General features: G+C 40.7%; 4 protein-coding genes across 4 annotated transcripts; 3 read left to right on the top strand and 1 right to left on the bottom strand.

Annotated features, from left to right (window-relative positions):
- Nucleotides 1–1,737: 1,737 nt before the first annotated feature.
- Nucleotides 1,738–2,059, bottom strand: LOC128437104 (retinal cone rhodopsin-sensitive cGMP 3',5'-cyclic phosphodiesterase subunit gamma-like). The gene is made up of 2 exons (XM_053419140.1): nt 1,950–2,059; nt 1,738–1,855 (listed from the first exon to the last, which is right to left on the bottom strand). Exons 1-2 carry the CDS (start codon nt 2,057–2,059, stop codon nt 1,738–1,740), a joined length of 228 nt encoding a protein of 75 aa, XP_053275115.1.
- Nucleotides 2,060–5,447: 3,388 nt separating this feature from the next.
- Nucleotides 5,448–5,782, top strand: LOC128437186 (retinal cone rhodopsin-sensitive cGMP 3',5'-cyclic phosphodiesterase subunit gamma-like). Its single transcript, XM_053419241.1, has 2 exons — nt 5,448–5,554; nt 5,665–5,782. Exons 1-2 carry the CDS (start codon nt 5,448–5,450, stop codon nt 5,780–5,782), a joined length of 225 nt encoding a protein of 74 aa, XP_053275216.1.
- Nucleotides 5,783–13,605: 7,823 nt separating this feature from the next.
- LOC128437509 (endoplasmic reticulum resident protein 27) lies at nt 13,606–18,250 on the top strand. Its single transcript, XM_053419693.1, has 7 exons — nt 13,606–13,886; nt 14,524–14,609; nt 15,731–15,868; nt 15,962–16,078; nt 16,517–16,642; nt 17,105–17,302; nt 18,149–18,250. The coding sequence occupies exons 1-7, from the start codon at nt 13,832–13,834 to the stop codon at nt 18,188–18,190; spliced, it is 762 nt and encodes a 253-aa protein (XP_053275668.1). The 5' UTR covers nt 13,606–13,831; the 3' UTR covers nt 18,191–18,250.
- Nucleotides 18,251–23,472: 5,222 nt separating this feature from the next.
- On the top strand, nt 23,473–24,952 carry bglapl (bone gamma-carboxyglutamate (gla) protein, like). Its single transcript, XM_053419239.1, has 4 exons — nt 23,473–23,596; nt 23,703–24,047; nt 24,143–24,233; nt 24,355–24,952. Exons 1-4 carry the CDS (start codon nt 23,536–23,538, stop codon nt 24,455–24,457), a joined length of 600 nt encoding a protein of 199 aa, XP_053275214.1. The 5' UTR covers nt 23,473–23,535; the 3' UTR covers nt 24,458–24,952.

The following is a 24,952-nucleotide window of genomic DNA, read 5'->3' as shown; positions in this document are numbered from 1 at the left end:
GTGGGTGGGACGCTCACATTTTCCGGTTTTTCAAATTTCAAATACTTAAGTTTGGGAATGGCTGTACTAGAGCATAGAAATAATAAAAGGACAAAATTAGTCACTTTAAAGCCATACTCCATTTTACAATAACTGCACCATCAGAAACAGGTTTTAGCAGGTAGTTATTTTCATTTATAAAAAAGTTGACCTGGCTTCATCCCCACACCACCACCTCAAATGTAATGACATGGATTAAACCATTGGGTGGAGGGTTACAGGTGTAATGTAGGCAACATTTAACCAGCAGCATTAAAATAATGGACTGTACAAACTGATCCTTAAGCTGCAGTGTGGAGACATGAAGGCATACAAATTCAATTAAATTCAAATTTATATGTATATCACCAAATCATAATATACATTATCCCAAGGCGCATATATAGGCATAGCCACGACCGGTTGGGGTTTATAATTATTTGATAATGAAATGATTATTTGATGTCATCCCTCTGTGTTCAACAGGTGCAGGTTGGCAATTTGACCCAGGAAATCACAGGTGAGGGGCTGTCGTCGCTGTGCCGAACAGCAAAAGGACTTGGGCATGCATTTGTTAAACTGGACTTAAAAGACAAGTAGACAAAGATGCAAGTGAAATAATTTGTATAAAAAGCAGCATCTTCTTCCTGTGCTTAGTTTCTCATGGGAATGAGCAGGTTATCCGATCCTTTATGTTAAGATAACTGCTAAAGTTTATTAATTAAATAAAGTTAAATACAATTTAATTAAATGAATCATGAGCAGTTCACTTCTCCGCAGGAGGTAAATAAAACAAATTAAATTAAATTAAATTTTGGTAAGAATTTGAGCATGTTAAAGCCCTCAAAAACAACATTTCAGTTGCCTGAAAAATAATAATAATAATAATCCTTACAATTTTAATAGGGCTTCACTAACTGCCATTGCCTGTCCACGCTCAGGCCCTAATTAATAAGTTGAAATATATTGAGAATTATATTAAATGTGAGGAGATCAGAGCCAGAATAGCGAGAATTTCCACCCATAAGTTTTAAATCAAGATTCAGTCACGCTTTTCAACCTCATGGTGGCACTAGAGGAAAACCCTTGAGATCTCCAGAGTCAGTAGGATGTAATGTCTGAAATACATCCAATAGTTGTTGAGCTAATACAGTCTGGACCAAAGTGGCGTACATGTTAATAGTAGCTTTAATAATGCAGATCATGATGCTTTCAATCATGGCTCACCATTAATGTATACGGGAACAAGCAGAGAAGACGTTTCTTAGGGGAAGCTATTTATTGACAGTTCTATTCAGCTGAATACATTTACATTCGTAGCTCATAAAAATCTAAATATATCTTTCATAAACAGCTGTACATTAAGGAGGGTCGTGGATCGGAAAAGGCAGGAGAGAGGATCGGCCGTGCAATTACACCTGCTTACAACAGATTTGGTCCATTGTCTCTCAGGCTTGCACAAGCCAAGTGCAAAAATATCAGGGGGAGGGAAAGATGTTTGGAGTCTTTGGTTGAAACATGGACCCCTTGGTGTGTAAATAATTATGAGATATAATCTTATAATTACATGTTCCCATGTTTTTGGATCAGTGGGCCTAACTCAATGACAAACATCATATCAGGTACTTTAGGAGGGGAGGAAGAAGAGGAGGGTAAGTGGAAGGAAAACTGGGTGAAGGAATATCTGTGCAGGGAGGTAAAGTAGTCCCAAAAGGGATTCTACACGATTCCGTATTTTGCCAGGTCGCTGAGCTCCATGTCGCCAAAGGCTTCCCATGGGCAAACCACGGTGATGTCTGTGCCGAGACCCTCCATGCCGGGGATATCGTCTCCGAATCTGAAAAGAAAAAATCAAAGACATGTTTTAATGTCCTGGTAATGAATCACCTGACCTTCTTTGGTTTAAGGAAATATTCCTATCCTTTACTTACCCCTTCTGGCCTGGCTTAGGGGCCTTGCTCTTGAAGGTGCGAGCGGCCCTCTGCTTGAACTTGGGGGGGGCCTTCTTGTCGGCGGGAGTTGCAACATCTGTGTCTGCCATTTCTTTATGGTCTGAGGGGAAAGATAAAGGTCAAGTAATCTTGTTAGTCTTCATGTGTAAGACCCTCACTCTCTCCTCTAAGCCCCCTCTGCTCCTCTTAGCTGGTACACCACGCACAGGTGAGGTCGCATTTTAGACCAAAGCTGTTGCGCAGCTCCTTAAGACGCAGTTACACAAACAGCTTTGTCTATTTTTACACCATGGCTTTAAAGATTACTCCTGGCCAAGTTACAGACTGGTGCTTCTTGAGACCTGCAGGTTAACTCAATTCACCTGATTCCAAAGCTAGCCTGAACACATGCTGTACCTTGTGAATTGTGAACTATTAGTGTCCTGTGTAACTTATTTTCAACCTGCTTCAATCCCAACTCTTTTTGACCTCAGCTGACTGTGGTGCCTTAGAGGAAAGATCGGCAGGAATCTCCTGTGGTGATCCTGATGTTTACTCTTAATAAGGTAACATGTGAATTCAGATTTGATTGATCAGTTACTTTTTAAATGATACATCCTTGGGATTTTTTTCTATCTGTACTCAATAACGATAATGTAATTAGACATTATTTCAATGCAGAGAATAAAGGAAGTGACCTCCACCGACCTCAGAGCCTCTTCAAAGTAAAAGTAGGTAATGAATTAGGTAAATGTTGCCCATATAACACTTTTAAAAACAGTATTTACAAAGTTCTATAAGAGGTAAACAAGACAATAAACAAAGATGCAATGTCTAAAACTACTATAAGTATAAATTTAGAAGCTAGAGAAAAGGCATATAGTCTTAGACCTCTTTGAGCAGTGCACGCAAATACAGGCGCCCTCCTCTATAAATATCTTTAGCGATCTAGCACAGTTCCATGGTTCTCACTGTATCTAGTCCTGCAGACTCATTTACGCTCCGAGAGTAATTGTAGATTTGAAAGTTGGCCAGAGCTGAGTGAAGGTCAAAGTGCGATCCTACCTGTTGTCGCAGTCACACAAGTGGCTTCTGTCCAAAGTCTCTGATCAGTTTGAGTCTTTCTGGTGGTTGTCCTGCTTCTTCTTATATGCCCCCCCCCCCCCCCCCCCACCCCGCTAATCCCCCTCACATGCTCATCCATAGATGTCTTCTTTTTTTTTACTGCCCATCCTCTAATAGGCCACTTTGCTCTATGAGATTAAAGAGGGGGCTCAGGATTCCCCCGTTATGCATCATGACATGTTGAGACGTTTACCTTACATAATGATGCAGCTCTGAGAAAAACAAAATAGAGCCTGATTCTTCTCTGGATATGTTCTTGTAGAAGGTAATAATTGTATTTATTGTACAGTAATAATATATACATTCATGTATTATAACTGTAGGATGATACATTATTCTGCAATAACAATAAATTTCACAGTTTTAAAACAAAAACAGGGTCATGAAAGGTCATTCCTGATCTTGAAACCCTTAGTTTTCACCGCAGATTTTAACATTAGTTTTTGCAGAGTTTCATCCACATCTCAATATCCTCATCATCTGATCAAGAAAAAAATGAAAGCTCTGGAAAAAGAAATAGAAAGAGTTTGAATTAAAAAAAAAAAATCACGAAATATATAGATCATGGATTAATATTTTAATACACACCATTTAATAAATTCATGGTGTGGGTTTTCTTTTATTTCTATCTCCCTCTGATTCCAACTTTTATGTGACATTATTGTTGAGGTAAATTATTTTAAATTGTTTCTGTCTCTCCCCCTCAGTCGCTGCCATTTGATGAGGGATCAAGAGCTGAAGGGTGAGGTCATCTTTGTTTGTCAGCAAAGAGCTAAATGGAGCCTCTCTCACACATCACATGCTTCAGTTGTCGGTGCAGGTGCCATCAGATCACGGTTGTTTTCAGATGGGGCGACGGTACATCCCGCTCTTTGGTCTCTTTAAGGTTTCTAATCCGCTCTTCGAGTTTCTCACATTCCTTTTAACCCTCCCTCATGTCTGAACACAGGTATGAGGTCACAGGTCATCCAAGCCAAGTAAGCTATTTCAAACTGATGTGTCAGCTTTTTCTTGACCGTAAATAAACTGTATGCTGCATGTATAGAACTTAAAGCTACTTATTCCACACCATTAGATGAGGACTTTATTAAATGTAGAAGAGGAGTAGGCTTCAGTAAAATCAAAGAAGAATGTACAGGACTTGAATCCTGAGAAGTTAGAAAATGATTTCATTCATTTATGTTGTAGTCGGACATTTATTTATAATAATAATAAAGTTAAACAAATGTAGAAATCATAAAATGATGATACAATGATTTAGCATAATATAGACAGGTTCAATAGATAGAGATGTCAGATTAGATTCATACAGGCACACTCATGACTGTTACACACACATAAGTGTGCCTGTATCCCTTGATTCTATTTCTCAAAACCTTCTCTTCTTCTTCTTTATATTACATATTCATTGTTGAATAAAAGTGACCTGACTTGATTTCACATCTGAATTTATTTGAAATATATAGATAAAACAGCCCCCTCCCCTGTTATATATTTTATAAACACATTACAAAAGTTTTGATGATGCAGGGGTATGTGTGGGTAACATACTGACTGTGGTGGCCTGTGACACAAACAGACAGACAGACAAGAGACAATAAATGTATATTCAGCATATTTGTTTTGTGTATAAATTGGTAGTCATGTCTTTGGCAGTGTACTGACAGTACACTGCCAACTTAAGATACACCTTCTATTTATATCTGCTCATCCTTGATCTTGTCTATTTGTGGCTAATCTGGAACCGAAGAGGAGCGAGCGGAGTTGGCACATAAAGGAACGGCAGATTAAACATTTGAGGGGATTAGCAGCCCTCAGGACTTTAAAAAGGGACGGTCCAACAGTGAGAGGACAAACTGACAAGCTCAACAGACAGCATCAGAATCAGCATCAGGAAAAGACCTCAACACAAGGTAAGCTGACGCTGCAGTTCTCTCCGCTGGTGTTCAGGGGCTTCAAGCTCTTATCGATGGGGCAACATGTGCTGCCTCAGACAAATGGCTTCAGAGCGGTTACCATGACTGAGCTGAGAGGGAGATCTGTGATTTGTAATGAGTGGTTCTTTCCTACTGGTTCTTTCTTTGTGTGTCTAAACTTTATTTACTGGTCTGGTTGTTGAAGAGGATAAAAAACAATGGAGAGAGTATGATCACAGTGGGGAGTAGTGCAGTGACACCTGCATGAAAGGTTATAAATAAGATATTTAACAAAAGTTACCACAGGGACACTGCAGTGTAAGATATGAATGAGAAGGCCTAATGGGATTGAACAGAAGCAAAGGTGTAAACTGAAAAATCCAAGGTTTAAAAGATCTGCAGGAAACTCACATTTTCTGTTCTTCTCTACTTTTTCTTTCTGCAGTAACTAATCAAAATGGCAGACGTCGCCGTCGCAGCACCCGCCGACAAGAAGGCTCCGAAGTTCAAGGCCAGGGCCATGCGCACCTTCAAGAGCAAGGCGCCTAAACCAGGCCAGAAGGGGTGAGAAACATTACAGTCACACTTTCTCTTAGTGTGCAACAACCCTGCAGACATTTAAGCTGTTAAAAAAACTCTACGCTCATCACATATTGTTTGTCTCCACCCTTCAGATTCGGAGACGACATCCCCGGCATGGAAGGTCTTGGCACAGACATCACAGTGGTTTGCCCATGGGAAGCCTTCGGCGACATGGAGCTCAGCGACCTGGCAAAATATGGAATTGTTTAGACCTCTCTCCTCAGCCTCTGCCCCTGTTTGCCACTTTAGTCGCTCACGTATTCCTACTGTGGTCTAAGCAGCTGAAGATCTACTACCTGTGAGCTTTAGAGAGGAGGCAGCCCTTCATGATTTAGAGGTTTGACCTGGAAAAAAAAATACTCTGGCACTCTTTCCTGTCCAATGCACTTTATTTTCCCTCGCCTTTCCTGCAATTCACTATCGTCCTCTCTGACTTTTATCTGCCCCTCTTTTCTCTTTTACACCAAACCTCTCTTTTTCCCTTTTTCCTCTCTTTTCTTACCTCTTAAAACAAATTCTATTGACAAGTCTGGACTTGTACTTTCCCCAGAGGAAAGAAAAGACAAACGGAACATGTTGTACTCTGTAAATGTGAGAAGAGGGTTTGGTATCTGTTCTGGTGATATCGCTGTTCCACGTCTTCTCCTCAAAGCTGCTGATTCAATATGCACAGGTTTCTATTTTGTGAATCAGATAAATCCGATTTTATTTTGGTGAATTTTTTCCTCCAGGGGAAAAAGTTCACCTCTGTCTAATTTGTCAGCAGAGAGGAACAACTCCATAACAATAATAAATGTTGATATTTTCCATAGAACCTATGTGATGTTGTCCTTTCTTTTATTCACACAGAGAGAAATGTACATGTCGTTTGGCCTCTTGTGACTTTCACAGTTTTCTGGCCTCACTCAATGCAAATTATGTCAATATAACTCTTTGTTCGTTATTGACGAGGGAGGTAATTGTTTTAGTTCCCCCACTTGCTCTTTAGAAAACATTTATGTTCATCTCTAAAACTGTAGATATAAATAAATAGAAAACAGGGAAGATAACTGCAGTTGTTTCCATGGTAACAACCTTCTTTTTTACAAAACCGTCCACTCTATTTCTCCAGAAGAAAAGAGAGAAAGAAGATGGAGAGTTTTAATGACAACATAATCACTGCAACAAAGACCGTATTTTAATTTAAGGCCAGTTAACATCAAGGTAGCAGCTTTTACAAAAATCTAGCATTTGAATGAGTCATCAAAGAAGAAAGACACAAGAGACAATCTGTGTGAAAATGACACATCAGGACATGTGTTCCTGTGTTTATAACACATGCGGAGCTGTGAGGGGAAGAGCAATGACAAATCAACAACAACAGATAAACAGCACATGGAGATGCTCTGAGCCTCGGGCTGTACTGACGCCGGTGGTTGTTTAATCTCAACGGCTAATCACTGATCGGTTTAAGTTTCACATTAACTTAGCTGCCACAGCGGGAAACATGCACGTGCGCTGCCGGGCTGATTCGCTCTCATTGGCCGGGTTTCTTCTGCCCTGACGGATGTTTGGTCTGTAATGAGCTGATCGACAAATTTGGTCAGGTGTAAGACACAGTCAAAACTCATAGCTTGTCATTTAAAGGCCCAGTGTGTGGGATTTAGTCGTATCTATCAGCAGAGATAGAACATAGTTCTAATAATGTTAGAAAAGTATGTTTACATTAGTGTATAATCACCTGAAACCAAAAATGTACTACTAAAGTTTGACCTTAGAATGAGGCCTTCATGTTTACTAAGGGAGTCGGTCCCTAAATTCCTACATTGATATCTTCTGGGCTACTTCAAGAACTGAGAACATTCAATCTTTAAGATATCAAATATTTAGCAGCTCCTCTGGTCATATCTGTGTTTGTGTTGTTTGCTGGTGGCCTCCAGATATCAATGTGCATCTGGGTCACTGCACCAATTAGCTGCCTTTAAAGTGGGAGCTGACAGAAGGGGCAGAGCTCTGTGCAACGCGGCATAAACATAACAAACCTCCTTCTGAAACCTTTGGCCACTTTATCATCAAGGACGTGGGGTGGAGAAGTGGTTCCATAAACCTTTTAGATCAAAAATGTTAAAGTCGTCCTGCAGCCGTTCATCACTGGCTGCAAAGATCCAGCACTTACAACAAGTTCAACTAAAAGTAGATTTTTGTTCCATGTGCTATTAGGGCTATGTTGATTAAATATTAAGATTAATAAAGTTGTAATTGAGAAGAGAGTCTTAATAGAACAAATCCACCTTACTCTTGTAAACTAAGACTTTTTGCTCCTTTAAGTGGCCTGAGTACTCAGTCGTAATTTGCAAAGAAAAAAGAGGCAAAGATTATTGGAAAGTTTGGAAACTTTACTGAGAAGAACTTTGTTTAGATTTTTTTATCTCATGGCCTCTCAGGTTGGGGATTACAGCCACTGGAGGAAATAATCTCACATCACAGGCATTCAGAATATTAGAAGTTTTATTAATTGTTAAAAGAACATAAAGATCAAAAGACTCCTGTTAATTGTTTTGCAGTTTAACAGCGTGTCTGCCGTGTCATGTTAAATGAGGTGATGACTCATGGTCAAACAGAGCAGATGTTACTCTGACTGGGACTGATGGTCACTGGGGCTGCAACAGCTGCATCTGCTGGTAACTGAGAGAAAGAAGTGGAGTCACTGAGGTGAAATGTCTCCTGCACAGATGGCTGGCTATGATAAAACAAGAAGAAGTTTCCGGATATGATTTTGTTGAACAGTGTTGTTTTATATTGGTTTTCTTCAGTCGTTAAACTCAGCAGTGTCTGTGCATGTACGGATCTAAACAGATCCTTCACTGTCTAGTTTTATACACTGGCTCTTTGCAAAGTCACAGACAGCACGATGCAGAAATCATCCTCAGTAAATCAGACTGTCCACCTCACTGTGTGTTCTGTTTCTCTCTCTCTCTCTGCCACAATCACTTTCTTCAGGTTTCTAAAGTTTTTACAATAATGACATCATGAGATCCTGGCTGTTTCATTATGAGGAGAAAGGTCTCATAATTGTAAGGTAATGCTTGGACAGGATTAATAAGGTTTCAAAACTGGACTGAGGTTTTTATGATTTATTTCTCAGTATATTCAGTCGTACAGGAAGCTGTTAAAAGCTAATCAGATTTCCAAAATGAAATAGATACAGACTTAAGGATCATATCCACTGATTAAATGGGTATAATGTTACCATATATTTATAAGTAGAATATATCAGCCCTAATTTTTAATAGAATTTAAGATGAATCTGTTCCAGAAATGACCTGGATATACAGTTTGTTTGAATATTTATCCTTAAAAGGTAAATATATTAGAACTGATGCACAAAACTCATGTATAATCCTGTAGTACATTCAGGCTGCACCTGTTTGGTAATTTTTCTGAGATTCTCTTTGCAGGAGATCAAACTGACTCGGAGATTTAAAGCATTATTACTTTTTTTACTAGTATAATCTGAAATGCAAAGTTCAAGAAAAATATGATGCATTCAGGGGATATATGTAATTGTTATTGCTGTCAAACACCTTTAATGTGAGAATATATTAATTTCTTAAGCAAAGGGAACTACAGTATTTGTCTAATGAACAGATTTGTTCAGGGATCAGGAGAATTAGCCTCAGTGAGCAGCAGCAGCTCAGTCCAGTGACTGTTGGTATTTTAGTTTGAGCATGAAGAGCTAAGCCACAGGCATGAGGAGTATTCTACACATGTACAATATTGTATAGTGTTTTATTGCTGCTGACAATGCTGCATACCGAATGTCTTTCCAAACACCAACTCAGACAACCAGGAATCACCCACAAATTATACCCTGTGGAAACAAAACCCTCAGTTCCTAGAAGGAGAGGCTTGATCAACAAGGCCATGTGTCTGTGACTGCACCCTGCGAACTTCCTGTGTATGTCTCTGTGCATCAGTATGACTAAGAACGTGAAAGTGTCTCAGGTGAGACCTGTCGGACCAGAGGATGTTGTTTTGCACTTTGTTCTTTGCTCTGACATGACGGCATGACTTACAGGCCGAGGCGAGGTAAGCTGCCATCTTAGGTTCTAAGAGGATTGGGATTTATCCATATGGGTCATTGCAGACAGATACAGGTTTTACAAGCCAGAACTTTCTTAATTTAAAGCTCACAATGACTGTTACTGACAGGAACACACATGTACATGCATGCACACAGTCGCAGTGAGGGGGCAGGGGCTCGTAGGAAAGTGGTGGTGTAAGTGGGGCGCCTTTCTGTGGGTGTTTGGTCAGATCCCTGATTCCCTCAAACCCAAGGAAAGGAATCACATTCATGTATAAACAAATGCAAGTGGTGATCCACTGTAACTATTCCCCAACTTTTTGGGTCCCTGTATTAAATGTTGATGCAGATTCTGTGTCTCCTGTTCAGGGGAAGGATTCAACGCTGCCATCAAGGTGATTAAAGGGTTTCCCCATCAGACAGTGTGCACCAACACACCCATATAATCCATACAGCCAACACTCCCACAGAGTTTCCACCGTCACTGTGACCTCCATCTTATTAATCCTCAACCATAAGCTGAAACCCATTCACACTCACATTTGCATATACAGGTGACCTGTAGGTACCTTCAAAATCTTGAGTATTTTAAAGTATATCATTTTGATAATTCAAGTGGATACAGATATTTTACATTTCTTTTAATTGTATGCAGTGTATTATTCTAAAGTGTTTTTCTTGACTGGTTGTGATGTCTTCAGTCTTTTACATGCAAGAATCGTCTCATTTCAAACTTTTAAAGAGGCTTTCAAAAGGTTATAATTTTAATAATCTTGATGTTTTAAAATTTGAAAGATGTTTACTGTTTCTTTAAATGATAAATGTCCAGGTTAGCGTGTGTAAACAAATGAGAGGAGCAGCAGGGTTGGAGGATTAATGCCACATGATGTGAGACCTTCACACACTTGGGCCATGTCAAAGCTTAACAGGGTTTAACGTTGTGTAACTGAAATATAGAGTTACGGCTGAAACCTGCAGGCCATAACACAAATACCAGTAATCCATCAGTCCCCAGTTCACCTGCCTGACATCACTGCTCACACCACCTATGGCTCTCATCTGCTTGTAAATGCTGTTCAACAATTGTGTTGGGAGCCCTCACGCAAACATGATTTAAACATAGTTAACAGCATGATTAAATAAAATAAAATGATGATGCAACAGATGCAACTAAAAACAGAAAACAAACCAACAACAAAGCGTAAAAAAATCAGATGTATTAATTCCTGTCCCTGTGTGATTCTACTCATTACTTTTGCTGTGTTTATTTGTAGCACCAGCTAAATAAGCAGCTGGTCCTGTAATTTGAATCCCAACGCATCTTTCTGCGCCCGTCCAACACCTACACTGCACCACAAGGAGTCCCAAACTGGCCAACTGAACATTTCTTCATTTATTCCTGTCCTTTCTGCTTTTTTTCCCCCTCTCATTCCTTTTCATGTCTCTGCCTCCGGGATGCTTCATGTGTCAGGAATGCTGTAAATGAAATGTAAGTGAGATGGAAAAAGGGCGTTTGTTGCTTTTGAGGAGACAGTTATGCAGAGATTTAAACAAACAGATGCTTTTTGGATGGATTAAACCTCCGAGTGAAATAAAAAACACATCAAGAAATAAAATGGCTGTTTGCTAAATACTATTCCTTCATTTAAAAAAAACATTAACTTGTAAACATGTTATAGTTGTGGCTGAAGGCACAAAATGCTTTCCAGGCTAAGACTAACGTTTCTTCTGCAGCTGCCACATCTACAACAACAATTACATTGAAACATGTTGTAAATATATAATAGTTACAACATAATATTAATATTTTTGCTTTAACGTCAACCACATTGCATAACTGTCATATGAGTAATACTGTTACTGTATTTGTTGATACACGGTATTGATCAATATTCCAATCAGCCCTTATAAACCTCAGAAATACTTGTCTTCTTACTTCTGTATTTTATTATTTAAAAGATGCTTTGTACAAACTAAACAATCACATAGTAGCGTGTGGGCTGTAAACTGGCTTTCCTCAGTGTTGTGACGCCAGAGGGACAGAAAAGGTCTTTGTAAGTAGATTTATTCTCACCTGGAAGAAGCTGCTCGCTAATGCAGGTGGTGTCAGTGTTGTGACGTGTGAATGTGGTATTTGACTGAAGTCTGTGACGTTAGCGTTGTCCTGGTTTACAGTGTGAGGGATTTCCATAAGCTTCCTGTGAACATGTATCGTTCTCCTCGACCCTGTAAATGAGGTCAGAGCTCTGGTTTTGTTATAATAAACATATAAATGTGTTTATAATCATTTTTAGACATTTTTAGTCGTGTGGGTCTGGGGAAGAAAGTTCAATTTATGACAAGTATTCAATTTAAGGGCAAATGCATAGTAGAAGTAATAATAATGTCATTACTCTCAACTCTCGGCTTTGAAGAATCAGATTATTTCAGTTTCTGATGTTCTGTTCATATCACTCAGGGGGAAAAAGGTGTCACACTCATATATTTCCCTCATCACATTTGGGCATTTTGACATTTTTGAGTCTTTTTTGTTGTTTGAAAATCGGAATAACATTTAATAGCCTCTATTTAGAAAAAATATTTAAAAAGAGAAAGTTCGTAAGGTTCAGAACAAAACTTTCGTCCTGACAGAGTTCATTGTATTTTTGTGCATCCATCTGTTTTTTTCTGCTCTGTGGCCAAAGTGTGAGTTCCCCACAGTTTTCCAGTGAACTCCTTTTGTGTGGCAACAATGCTCAGAATGAAAAATGTCAAAGTTGATATAAATCCTACTTTTTTTAGTTTTGTGCTTGACAGATGGGGCGCTGTCACAAAACATTTCTGTGGTGGTTGTGGGAGCTGCTGTTCAACGGCTCTTTCTGTCGCTCTGACAATTAAAACGTTTTTATTCGACTCACTTGACTAAAAATTTAGATTTTAATAGTTGTTAGTCAATAGTATTTTTTGGTGTCAAGACATTTCCTAGCGGAGGTGGTGTGTATTTATTTGTCTGAAGATCCTGCTGAACAAACAGACTTGAGGTTGTGTTGACTCCACCGTGGAAAATAAGCACCTCTACACAAGAGATTTGTTTTTCACTGTATCTGTCTAATCTAATTATTTTCTTTCTGGGTCTGAACTTATGTTCATGTCACTTTTACATTCAATTTCCAACATCAATAATTGAAAACATTATTCAATTGATTTGATCAAATCTTCTCTCTAATGGGGTAGTTTGGTTTTTCTTCAGTAGGAGGCTGTTGACGGATAATTCTCTGGATATTTGTATCGAATGGAGGAAATGCACTTGACTTTAATAGTAATCAATAATAACCTTATCATCATATAATTGAATACATTTTTTGATACATTCATGATGAATATAATTATATAATACATTCTAAATTTATATAGACTTTCCAGTGTATTCTAAGACTCTTTACAATATATAAAAGCTATTTTAAATTTCACAAAATAATACAAAAATATTATATCATAAATAATAATGAAGGAAATCAAAGAAAATACAAAAATGTAACACACCGATGCATTAAAAATGGTCAGATTTAATGTCTCCTCTGCTCTGTGAATTTTCACGATGTAATAGATCATTTACTTTACAGGATGATGGCGTAGATCAGGCAGGAGTTGTGTCCCTCATGTGGTGAATGTGCCAAATTGCAGCCGAGTTGATCTCAGGTCTGTCTCAGAGGCCTCTGTACCTCAGTCTGTTTGAGATCTGCCTGGTGTTGAAACATCAACATTAACCAAGCTGCTATTCCTGCGGAGACTCCCACCCACATACACACATATGTAGCACACTCAGGACATTTGAGAGCAAGGAGGTAAAGATAATGCTTCAAAAAAGACTTGTCAAGAGAAGAGAAAAGATTGAATTCACCAAGCCAGTGGTCAGCAGGACTAAATGTGTCCATACAGTGCCAGACACAAGCACATGAACCTGTCTCCTGTCGAACAGCGACACGTAGTCTAACATCCCACCGCCCAAACCCATCAAGAACACCTTGCTGGTTCCCACGAAGCCTCCAATCAGGTCCCAGGAGAGTTCCAGCGGCTGCGGCTGCTGCTGCCATGTGGCGTGAGACAGAGACAGACCCGAGGTGACACGAGTCAAACAGCTACAAAAGTCTTCTGACCTCTCCTGGGTTTTCTTCTGTTTTAGCTGCAGCCTGTCGGTCGGTCGAATCCCCTGAAACATGCTGATCACTCTGCTCCTCACCTTCCTGGTCTCCTCTGCCTTTGCAAAGAAAGGTAAATGGATTTAACTTCACTTTGCTGTCCTTTTTCTCTTGACTTATCATCTTGGCTCTTCTTTTCGTTAAATGTAGACAACGAAACCTGGATATGATAATTTCCTGTGACCTGCTAACAGAATAGCTCCACAAATCAATATTCTGGTTAATGATCAAATTGCGGCCGAACGAAAAATAGGCCCCTCAGCCTCTGCTGTACTTTGTGTGTTTTACTACTCTGGACATTCTAGCCTGCTGACATACTAAACTAAGATTATTGATCTGTACTTTAATGCTTCAGGTAATTCTTGGAAGCACATTGAACGACCTCGGTGTGATAATGTGCTGTACAAATACATTTTCCTAGATACCTGTGAACATATGGACTTGCTGACACTGTGTAGACTTTTATAATAATAATATAATAATGCTTATAATAATGATAGCTTTATTTGTATAGCACTTCTTTAAACCAGGTTACAAAGTGCTTCATAAAAATCCATGGCAAAAAATGAATGAACTTAAATAAAAGGTATTCAATTCAGTTCAATTTTAAGCACCAAATTATGAACCTTAAAATGTATTCTTAGTATTATTGGGACAATGACTGGGATTGCGAGGCCCAAACTATGTTGATTTGTCTTATTCTTCCTCAGACACTGCTCTTCTTCGGCTGAATGACACCAACGCTGCCGAGGCCTTCATCGATTCTGCCGAGGTGGTGGTCATCGGATTTCTGGAGGTCAGAAAATATAAAAATCACATGTGGAGAAAAAATAAAAACCTGTACTCAAAATAAGCCTCCAGACATTGTTCGAAGCAAACCCACAGGCACTGTTTTATGGTTTGGTTTACTATGTTAACCTGCATGCAGCACACCATGATCAGACAGATTATCTTTATCTGACTGTGAGAGCTCCCAAAATACAGCCTTTGTTTGCAGCCTGGTCTCTGTGATGCTGTTGTCACGAATAGATCTCAAAGAAGGATCTATTTTCTGTGGCCACACCTTTGGCAACGCTGCTGCCGCTGCTGCTGCTGCTGCGAGGGACCGAGGGACCGGGGGTGGCTGGCCGGCCCTTTGGCCAGATGCAGTGTGCCGGGGGAAGATGGCCGGCCACTCGACAGGAAATACATGCATATCTGAAGTCTTGTGGGATTGGCTCCATTGAACCTCGCATAAACAAGTGCAGGAGCAGGGAAAAGGTTCATGGGAGGAGAGAGGAGGAGGCCACACGAGGATAACTCATGAGGATAATTGGATCATCCTACTGAAGCCTAGGAGAGACCAAAATATTGATGCTGTGACTCATTGGGAATGAACACATATTACAGGCTGCAAAGTAATAAAACAGAGTGCCAGAGCTCATGTAATAGTCAGAAATAGAGATGATTCACCTTCTGTGGGTCAGCTCCCTGGTCCACTGTGTTTGTTTGGTCCTCGTCTCTGTCTCTGTCTGTGGCACCTGCACTTTTTTATATTTAATAATTATTAACAAGATGCACATAAAATGTTAAAACTACTAATTATGCAGCAGACTGGTTCACATAATTGTTTAAGTGTGATATATAATTGTCATTATACCATTGAAGCATAAACACGTGAGCAGTATATTAATATTGTAACTGGTTCAAGTGGAGCCTAGTTAAACTTCTTCATTTACTGCTGGGTACTTTTGATAAAATAAAATACATCATATCTTTAGGATCATTTTCTTTTGTATATTACTGATTTACAATATATATGTGTGATAATGACAGAAAAGCAACTTGTGGGAAAAAAGAGTGAAAGGTTATACGTGATGAGATGAGATAGTGAAACAGTTCCCTTCTGTCACTCTGTCTCTCACTCTGGTTGCTCAGGGAGAGGAGAGTCGTGGGTATGCAGAGCTCGTTGAAGCTGCAGGACGAGTTCCCACCGTCCCTGTCGCCATTGTCACAGAGAAGGAGGTGTGGGCCGACTACAAGCTCTCCTCAGACACCATCACCATCTTCAGGAAGGTATTTCACATCTTCACTTTTCATCATCCAACGTTGATGATGTACCAGCAGTCAAACGGTGATAACCATGTGGCTGTGTGTTGTGTGATCCAGGCGGATAACCACCAGGACAATCTTGTTGTGGCGGACGCCAAGAAGCTGGATGCTGATGGTCTCGTCAATTTCATCAGCGTCAATGAGATCCGATACATCACAGAATACAACCAAGTGGTAGGAGCGCCATGTCTTCATCACGGACACATAAATGCTTTGCATGGAGTCAACAGCTCCTGACTTCCTTCCTGTCTTCTCTTCTTTCCAAGCCTTACTTTGTATAAAAAAAAGCTATGAGGACAAATGAGGACAGATGCAAATTCACTGTCCCCATTAAAGCACTTGTGGGTGAAGACAAAGTTAATTTGACTGACAGCTCCATTTTCCAGTTAATTTAGTAGCACCCGTTAGGGCGGGATGACCTGTTGACCTACTATCATTCTTACTGGTACATCGAGATTTGTGACATCATAAATTCCCAATGTAGTCCCACATATTTCAACCTGACAGGTCTCATCAGAGAGAGTGATTAAAAACTCCTGTGTGTGTGTGTGTGCATGTGTGCCTGTGTGTGTGTGCCTGTGTGTATGTGACCCCCCCCCTGTTTTCTCTCAGTCGGCAGTGGGCCTGTTCAACTCGGAGGTGAAGTCACACCTCCTGCTCTTCGCCAACAGGGGGACTAAAGAATTTACCGAGCTCAATGAGCAGCTCAGAGCTCTGGCCCCTGAGTTTACAGGCAAGGTGAGAATGACAACTGGAGGAACAGAAGGGCTATGACGTGTCTAATTATAGTAAGTAACGGTCTGTGAATCCCTAATGGATTAAATTAATTTACCTCTAAAACGATTTAGGTCTTAGTTTTTATCTTGCCTGATGTGGACATTAATATTAGTTTAAAATATGTGGTTGTGGGGAAAACAGCTGTCAAGGAGCTCAGTGACTCATGATGTACAAAAACTAATTTATTTCTATTTGAATTGGTTTATCAATTTTCTTTCACATAACAAAGTCCGGACATGGAGAGACCTTTATGAAACCACATCTAATTTCAGACTTCAATTTAATAAATTATGCAGAAACCCTGTGTATTCATATTCTATCCAACACAACCAAATGCTTTTTTGTAAAACTCTGGAAGCAGTTTCCTATCTGCAGTTACTTGATTGACCGTACAATAGGTTAAAGTATGAGTCTGTGTTCCAGTTCTTGTTTGTGCTGATTAATGGAGCCGTGAAGTCCAACTCTCGGTCACTCGGCTACTTTGGCATCAAGGCTCAAGACCTCCCACGAGTTGGCATCTACGACGGCAGCTCGGACATGAAGTGGCTCCTTCCTGCGGGGGAGATTTCTAACGAAGGAGTGAGGGAGTTCTGCCAGTCGTTCCTGCGAGGAGAACTGAAGGTGAGCCGCCAGGATTTGCCTGATGAGATATTTTTGACCTGCAACATATGAGTAAAGGTATCAGTAAAAGTAAAACAGGGCATACATGTAGTGCAGTAAGAAATACAATTCCTTATTTCAGTTTTTTCGCATCTACTAAAAAATAAATATGATTAAATAAATCAAGCTATATATATATATATATATATATATATATGAAATTGGAATATTTCAAATATATGGATATTTTATCCTTAGGACAATTTAGGTGTTTAATCTTACCTTATTATACCTCTAGGTGTTCAATTGATTTAAATTACATTGTATGCAATGTATTTATTGCTGAGGCTTTTACTTTCGCTCTTGCATTTGCTAGTTAGTAAATGTTGCTGATTCTTATTTGTGTTTTCTTCGTGTCTTTGACTGATTTGTTTATTGGCTGTATTGTAATTTAGGTTTCCATCTCAGTGTATGTCCGGGTTAAGACAAGAGTTGAATGAATCTCTTAACACACAACTGTCATCGACATATAGGTGCAGTTAAATCCTCAACTGAGACATTTCTTTGAGTTTTTCTCAGAGGGAAATTCAATAAATCAATCAATTTAAAGTTCGATAGTCAATATTCCCAAATGTCAATTTGTCTCATGGGCTTAGCAAGGTGCAGCATCCTCTGCCCTTAAACCTCAGCAGGAGTAAGTTCAAATTAATAAATAATAATTTCAGTTTACGTTTACAAGTGTTTGTTTCAGCGCAAATATAAAATAGAGGAACTTGAGATAAACTTGATTTCTACAAGTCTATATTTTTTGTGCTATATTTAGTGCTGTTCTGTCTGCTGTAATTCATGTGAACTTTTATTTTCCAGGATGTGAAACAGGCCGGAGCCGAACCCAAAACAGAGCTCTGAAACTCAACCATCAAATGTAAATACATTATTATACATTAAATAGATACTTAAATGAATAAAGCATCTCATGTGGATTCTTTCTTTTGTACAAAAAAAAACCCAACTGCATTCCTCTCTCTCTGTGCAGCTTCTTTCTATGAGCTCAACCGAGACGATGCTAAGTGAAGGTTTGCATGTGTGCGTGTGTCTATCATGCGTCTTCACTTATTTACCCTGTGTATGTTATGTTTTGTCTGTTTACCAGAGTGCGAGCCCCGTCTGTGGCCCGACCGCAGGTCACCGGCCGCAAGCCGTAGTGATCCGGCTCAGTTTGCTCGTCTGTCCGCGAATGTTATTGTCAGGACCACAACACAAGGACCTCAGGGAGACTGACACAGAGCAGGCAGGGAAGATCCGACCCCAGGCAGTTAAGATACAGCAGTTAGTGGTACTTTCTCATGTGAGCCACGCTGGGTAAGAAGTACGTTCAAATTAGGTGAGAAGCTTCATCTGTGCAGGACAAACTAACACGAAGATCCCCAGTGACGGAAGAATCAGAAGAAGACACAGTTTTCAAAAAAATGACATGAACTCAAAGTATTTCGCTATAAAATCTATAAAAGAACAGTAGATGGTGTGTAGGCAGAGAGAGAGAAAAAGTCCCGAGCTAGTCTCAAAAATATTTTCTCAAGCGAGATGGGAATGTCGAGGCCCAGACTTGGATCAGGATAATTAGTGGTGTTGTATTGCCCAGTGGAATCATCCGGCGGAACTGGGAAAGCCTGGCAGGTGGACGCTTCTCAGAGACCAGATGGAAATACACACAGAGAGCTGCCCGCCCCAGTTTGTTTCCGCCTGCGACTGAGACGACAGATGAGACGGCTTTTACATCAATGTGTGAAATGATGGGATTCAAAGGGGCGACAGACATGACTGTGTTTTAGTTTTACACCGTCAACGGAGCAAATTACAAGCTGCTGCTGCCACTTCATCAAAGAGTTAGGACCAGTCAATGAATATAACTTTAATGGGAAATTTGCGTTCTCCCTGCTAGAATGGCTTCACTCAATTATACCTGGGAAATCAATGAGAATATCAAAAGAAATGTGATTTATGAGGCAAAGAAAAATCCTAGATCTGCATGCTGATTCAGATTTGCATTGAAATCAAAAGGGTTCTTCCCTGACCCATACCATGTGATTCCACAACGGTGCCGTCGGGTGGTATTTTGCGTTATCCTGCAAAGTAACAAACACACATATGGACAGAAGTGAGAAAACCTGTGAGGTAATTAAAAAGTGTGTTGGAACTCCACCTGGTGAGCAGAACACTTTAGTGTCACAATATGGAAGACACTGATTTGACACTAGTTTGTAGTTTACATGGAAATACTCATTATGGGTTCTATTCTGCAAAGGCACCATATCACTGTTGTGTAAATTTAGTGAGTGTTGAAACACTAATAACGGAGATCCGACAGTTGTATTCTGTAATTGCAGCTACTGTGTGTGGTAAATGAATGATCATGAGGCCTTGACAGCTTTTCTCATGATGTGACATGTGAAGGACCTCTCTTCCTCCTCCTCCTCCTCCTCCTCCTCCTCCTCCTTCATCTCCGTCTCAAACACAAATCTCTCTGTTCTCCAGAACACAGTGAAAACCGCGACAGATCTCACTGTGCCGTTGTGCTAGACTGAGCAGCAACTTGGCTGCTCTCGGTCCCAAGAAGGAAATGTCATAAATCTTCCTCTGAAACCGGTCCCTAAGTAAGACTCGTCCCATAAATAAGCAGCGGGGGAACTGGGTCATAAGTCAAACTGTAGCTGGTGTTGTTTATCTTTCTAAAAGATCGTCCTGGTGCATTTGACAGAAAACTGAAACTCAGTATGCAGAACACTTGATTGTGTTAGAAGGCTGTTTAACGGCTCCATCTTGTCACTGTTGTCACTGTGTGTTGGGAGATCTGAACATGTGAAGACAGTAAATACTGCTCTGTCTGATAAGCTGATAGACACAGTACATGCAGTATATATGTGTAACAACACAGCAAAAAAAATTTTCACATCTCATGCAAAATACACTTTTAGGTCCAGCCCTTTGCACCTATGTACTATCCCCTGTGTTCCACTATGAAATATGTAAGTTTGAATTTTACTTATATTTACATGCAATAAAAGCCTGGTTTATTTTCAGTAAGATTCTAAATATTTAGCTATTTTAACAGAAGACATCTTCCCTGACCCATACTGACTCCTTGTACTTACGTTCATGGTAGTCCAACCAGTGGTTTTTGCGTAATACTGTTGACAAACAGGCTGACAAACAAACAAACAATAACAATATAACCTCCTTGGCGGAGATAATAATAAAGCTAGAATAATACTCGGTAGTTCCACCTCCACCAATACCCAACTGTCCCCTTGAATTAAGTGAGAGTCAATGTAAAAACAAAAACCGAAAAAAGACTTGTAATATTAAAGAAAGTGAAAGGGTCCATGTTAGATGTGTTCTTGTTTGGCCCACAAATAAACAAGTGGACAGGGGGAAATATTAAAATAATCTTATAAAAAACAAAATTCACATTACAGGACCTCCTGCAGCAAAGTGCTCTATATAAACACCTTTCATAAAGTCCCCAGCACCTTAGTGATGTCACACTCTGAACAAAAGCATGACAGGAGGGAAACTCTCTGTCTAGTTGAGAGCCTCCACACGCACACTGAGGTAACGGTTTAAACAGAAATGCTGAATGCACGTCTGCAGCTGGTGATTTGAAGGCTGCTTGTTGCAGTGATATCGTGCATGTGTATCATGGGAGAGGAGAAAAGCTGGCGAGGACAAGACAGTTCACTTCATTCAAGCATCACAATAGAACTGGCTCCTGTTGCGGCCTCTCAGTTGTATTTGTTGTACACTTTTATTCATATCTAACCCACTGTCATTGGTCATTGTAACAGATCTGCTGGTCCAGTGTCTGATGGAGGGTTTTGTCTGAGTCCACATGTGACGAATCCTTTTCAGTCAGTTCCTGGTGATTCAACTAAACTCAGGACCATCATTTCCTAAACTGGATTAATGAGCTCTTTGTGGTTTCATTGTACCGGCCGTGTGTACTCACACTTGCATGGTGTAATCTTTGAGACAAGCATATGCCACTGGCAGGATTAACAAGGGGAGAGTCGATGTTCAAATCCTCAGCATTTATGAGGGGAAAACACTCCAGAGGCAGAATTCATAGAAAATGTTGATTTAGAATATTACAGAAAAAACACACATGGAAATAAATAGTCTGTGTTTATACAGAACTTCTCTTGTCTCAATGACCACGTAAAGCACTTCACAGTATAGCTTTGCAAGTCACACAATCATTCACACAGAGAATCTATATGTGCAGCACTTTCTCTATCATACATCAGTTTGGGGTTTAGTATCTCGCCAAGGACACTTAGGCACAACGGTTAAGATAGACTGGAATCGAACCCGCTGACATCTGGTAGGTGGACGACCCGCTTTACCACCTCAGGCATATCCAGCTCAATTTATTAATCAAAAATATACCACAATATGTGACGTTTTGGTGAATACAGATATTCTAATATGGATGAAGTCACTGTTTTGGTTTTGACTGGCCAACAGCTTCTGAGGCACCTGGGCATTGTATACCTGGGACAGTGTCGGCTGCACACACACAGGAGAATGTGTAAACCCACAACATCAGTAAGGGATTTCACTGCCAAGAAGCAACAACAACAGAGCGACTGGTCCAAGACGCTCCAGACTCTGTGTTTCCTGCCTCTTCTGAGATGTTGTTGCAATTGTTTTCTACAGTGTTTCCACCAAAACGAACAGCGGAACCAGACATTGAAATTACACGGCACGCGGTCCAAGACAAATCCCTGACACCAGGAATAACGCTAGACTCCGAAACACAAAGGACACCAAGGTCACCCTGCTGCAGCACCACCTTCCTCACTGCAGGCCTACATGATAAATTAAGCCGGGATAAATATACGTGAAGTGTTACTTGCACATAAATGTTTGGTTATCTAGACAGTATTTAAGTTGCAATATGGTTTTTCCAAATATCTTATTTTTTGTTTTCGATCAAAAACCCACAGCTGCGGCCACATTTGAACCATATCGCTGAAACAGCTTCATCCAAACCCGCATGCATAAAAGCTGCGCATCCAACACATGGGGTTTTCTTATATTTAGCTGTATACATGCTGAAATATATCAAGCGAGGCTGTGTGTTGGGCCGTTGGTTGGCGCTGGAAGGCCGTGGCTGCTCCGCTGGATCTGTCCAGCGGGACCTGGAGCGAGATGGATCTGTAAATAGTGACTGGCTGTGGTTCTGGTGGGACTCTGCAACACTCTAATTAAGCTCTGTCGCATAATGAGGCTCACTGCTGTTCCGTGTCACTCGATTAGTAGCCTGTGGTCGGCTCAGACTATAGTTTGGGGTTTACGGGGGTGGGAGATCACATCTGGGGCAAGGACGGTTGTAGCATAACAGCACGGGCATAACGTGCAGCTTGGTGAGGAGGCAGCCGTTCAGCGGGTCTCCCAGATTCAAATCCAAAGATTTCATGGAAGAAACATTTTGCTTCATTTCTTTATACTCTGGTGGACTGGGAGGAATTTGAAGGATTGGTAAACAAGACGAGTAAAACAATTATTGGTTTGAGCTCAGAAACTGATAGACAGAGAAACGTTGGCAGATTTCGTTGAATGTACGGCAAAACATTTTTTTTCAGTTTACCCAGTGGGCCGAGAGGAAGTATTTTAAGATTCAGTAAATCAGTTTGACTGTTTAGCTACAGTACAGGTCAACAAGTTCTTTAAAGTCAAATGTGCATTTACACAGAGTCTTTTCTGTGTTTTAAAAAAAGTTGTTGTGCATCCTGGAGAAGGGGAATCCTTTACAGTATAAAATGACTCAGAGCTCATGTTTCCCTTTTTCTGCTGTCGATGTGAAGTGATGGTTACATACATGCATACACACATGTATACATATATTTAGGTTGACATACAGTTCCATGCACTGTACATGCAGACGAGAGCCAGGAAGTCTTGCGGCTGGGCAAGTCTCTGTGCGGGTGAATGAGTTTCTGGACTCGGTGCCAGGGGCAGCGTGGGTGTTTGAGGGAGATTTCATGACAAGTGGAAGCGGAAACGTTGACATTTGATTCCCCGTCCAATCAGAGGGTTATCTCCGTCTGTGGGTCCGGTCTGACACAGGAGGTGGACTGCTGTATATATTGACCTCGACTCTGGGGAAAGAAACAGAGCAAACCGTCGAGAAGAAGAGCAGGCGATCAAGAAAGCAACTTGTTTCTGCAGCAAGAAACTCATCCCCAGGCATCATGAAGACTCTGACTCTGCTCTCCATCTGTGCTCTTCTGTCAGTGTGCTGGTCCATGGGAGGTAAGGACAGACTCTCCTCGTCACTGCTGGCGTTCACTTCACACATGACCTTCTGGTATCTGCACATACAGCGTGTTTAACCAATGCTCTCTTCTGTGATCACCAGCTGTGGAACCAGAGGTGGTCGTGGACCCTGATTACGACATGGGTGCTGATGCTGACACGGATGCTGATGCTGACACGGAGGCTGATGCTGCACCTACTGCACCTGCCGATTCCTCCTCCTCCTCTGAGTCCGACTCCAACTCTTCCTCCGACTCCTCAGTATCCGATTCCAACTCAGGCGCTGACTCGTCGGCCTCCAATTCATCCTCCTCTTCCTCGGAATCCTCTGAGTCGTCATCGTCTGAGTCCTCCGAATCCTCCTCCTCCGAGTCCAATTCTTCCCCTGACTCGTCTTCCTCCTCTTCCTCTTCCTCCTCATCCTCATCGGAGTCAGCTAGCACTGAGGGTATGCAAAAAATGCAAAGAGAATCTTTGCATTGTTAAAGTCAAAAGTAAAAAAACTCAAGAAATTCTAAGTTTGGGATTTTTCTCCCCCTTCAGCTCCTCCAGTGGTGATGAAGAGAGACCTGGCTGCTGTTCTCCTGAGGAGAAGGAGAGCGACAGGACCCCTCACCCCTCTGCAGCTGGAAAGGTACAGCTTTTTATTCTCATTGTAAACTCAGTGAGAAACAAACTATGAATGTTGCACAGGATAACCTCATGTTAGCTTGTTTTTGCACTGGAAAGTGACACATAGCTTCATTTCTCTCCAGCCTGCAGGAGGTGTGTGAGTTGAGCGTGGCCTGTGACGAGATGTCTGAGACCGCGGGGATCGTGGCTGCGTACACCGCCTACTATGGACCTGTCCCCTTCTAAGTTCAAGACTTTTTCTTTTCATCCATGTGTGGAGTTTTCTTTGTCCTCTTTTGAGATAATGGTGCAATAACCCCCTGAAATACAAAAAAGGAGCAGACAATTTAAAAAAGAATGGGTTCGGTCCGTGTTATGATGCTAGATGGAGATTTTATTTAGGCACCGATCCTTGCAAATCTGACCAGCATTAGTTGTCCAGTATGAAAAAAGGCGTCTTCCAGGCTTTTAGAGAGAGGCACATGGAAACACGAGTCTGTGAAGTATATGCAGACACCAACAAGAATTTTAAATATTCTTCTCATTTCTCGGGTAAAAATAAATAAATGGTGCTACGAATGCAAATGTATTGTATGTTAATATGTCAATGTTTTTATATCATGCTTTTAATTTTACACGTAGTAGTTGTAGTGAGTAGTGGATGTAGTAACTACTTCTTAGAGGTACGGCAGTTTTTAGATGTATTATGTATTGATAGTGGTAGTGTACAGTGGTTGTTAA

This window comes from Pleuronectes platessa, chromosome 3 (assembly GCF_947347685.1).
Source record: "Pleuronectes platessa chromosome 3, fPlePla1.1, whole genome shotgun sequence".
Lineage (NCBI taxonomy): Eukaryota > Metazoa > Chordata > Actinopteri > Pleuronectiformes > Pleuronectidae > Pleuronectes > Pleuronectes platessa.
Note: the sequence above shows the minus strand (reverse complement) of the source record. Positions and strands in the feature narration are given on the sequence as shown.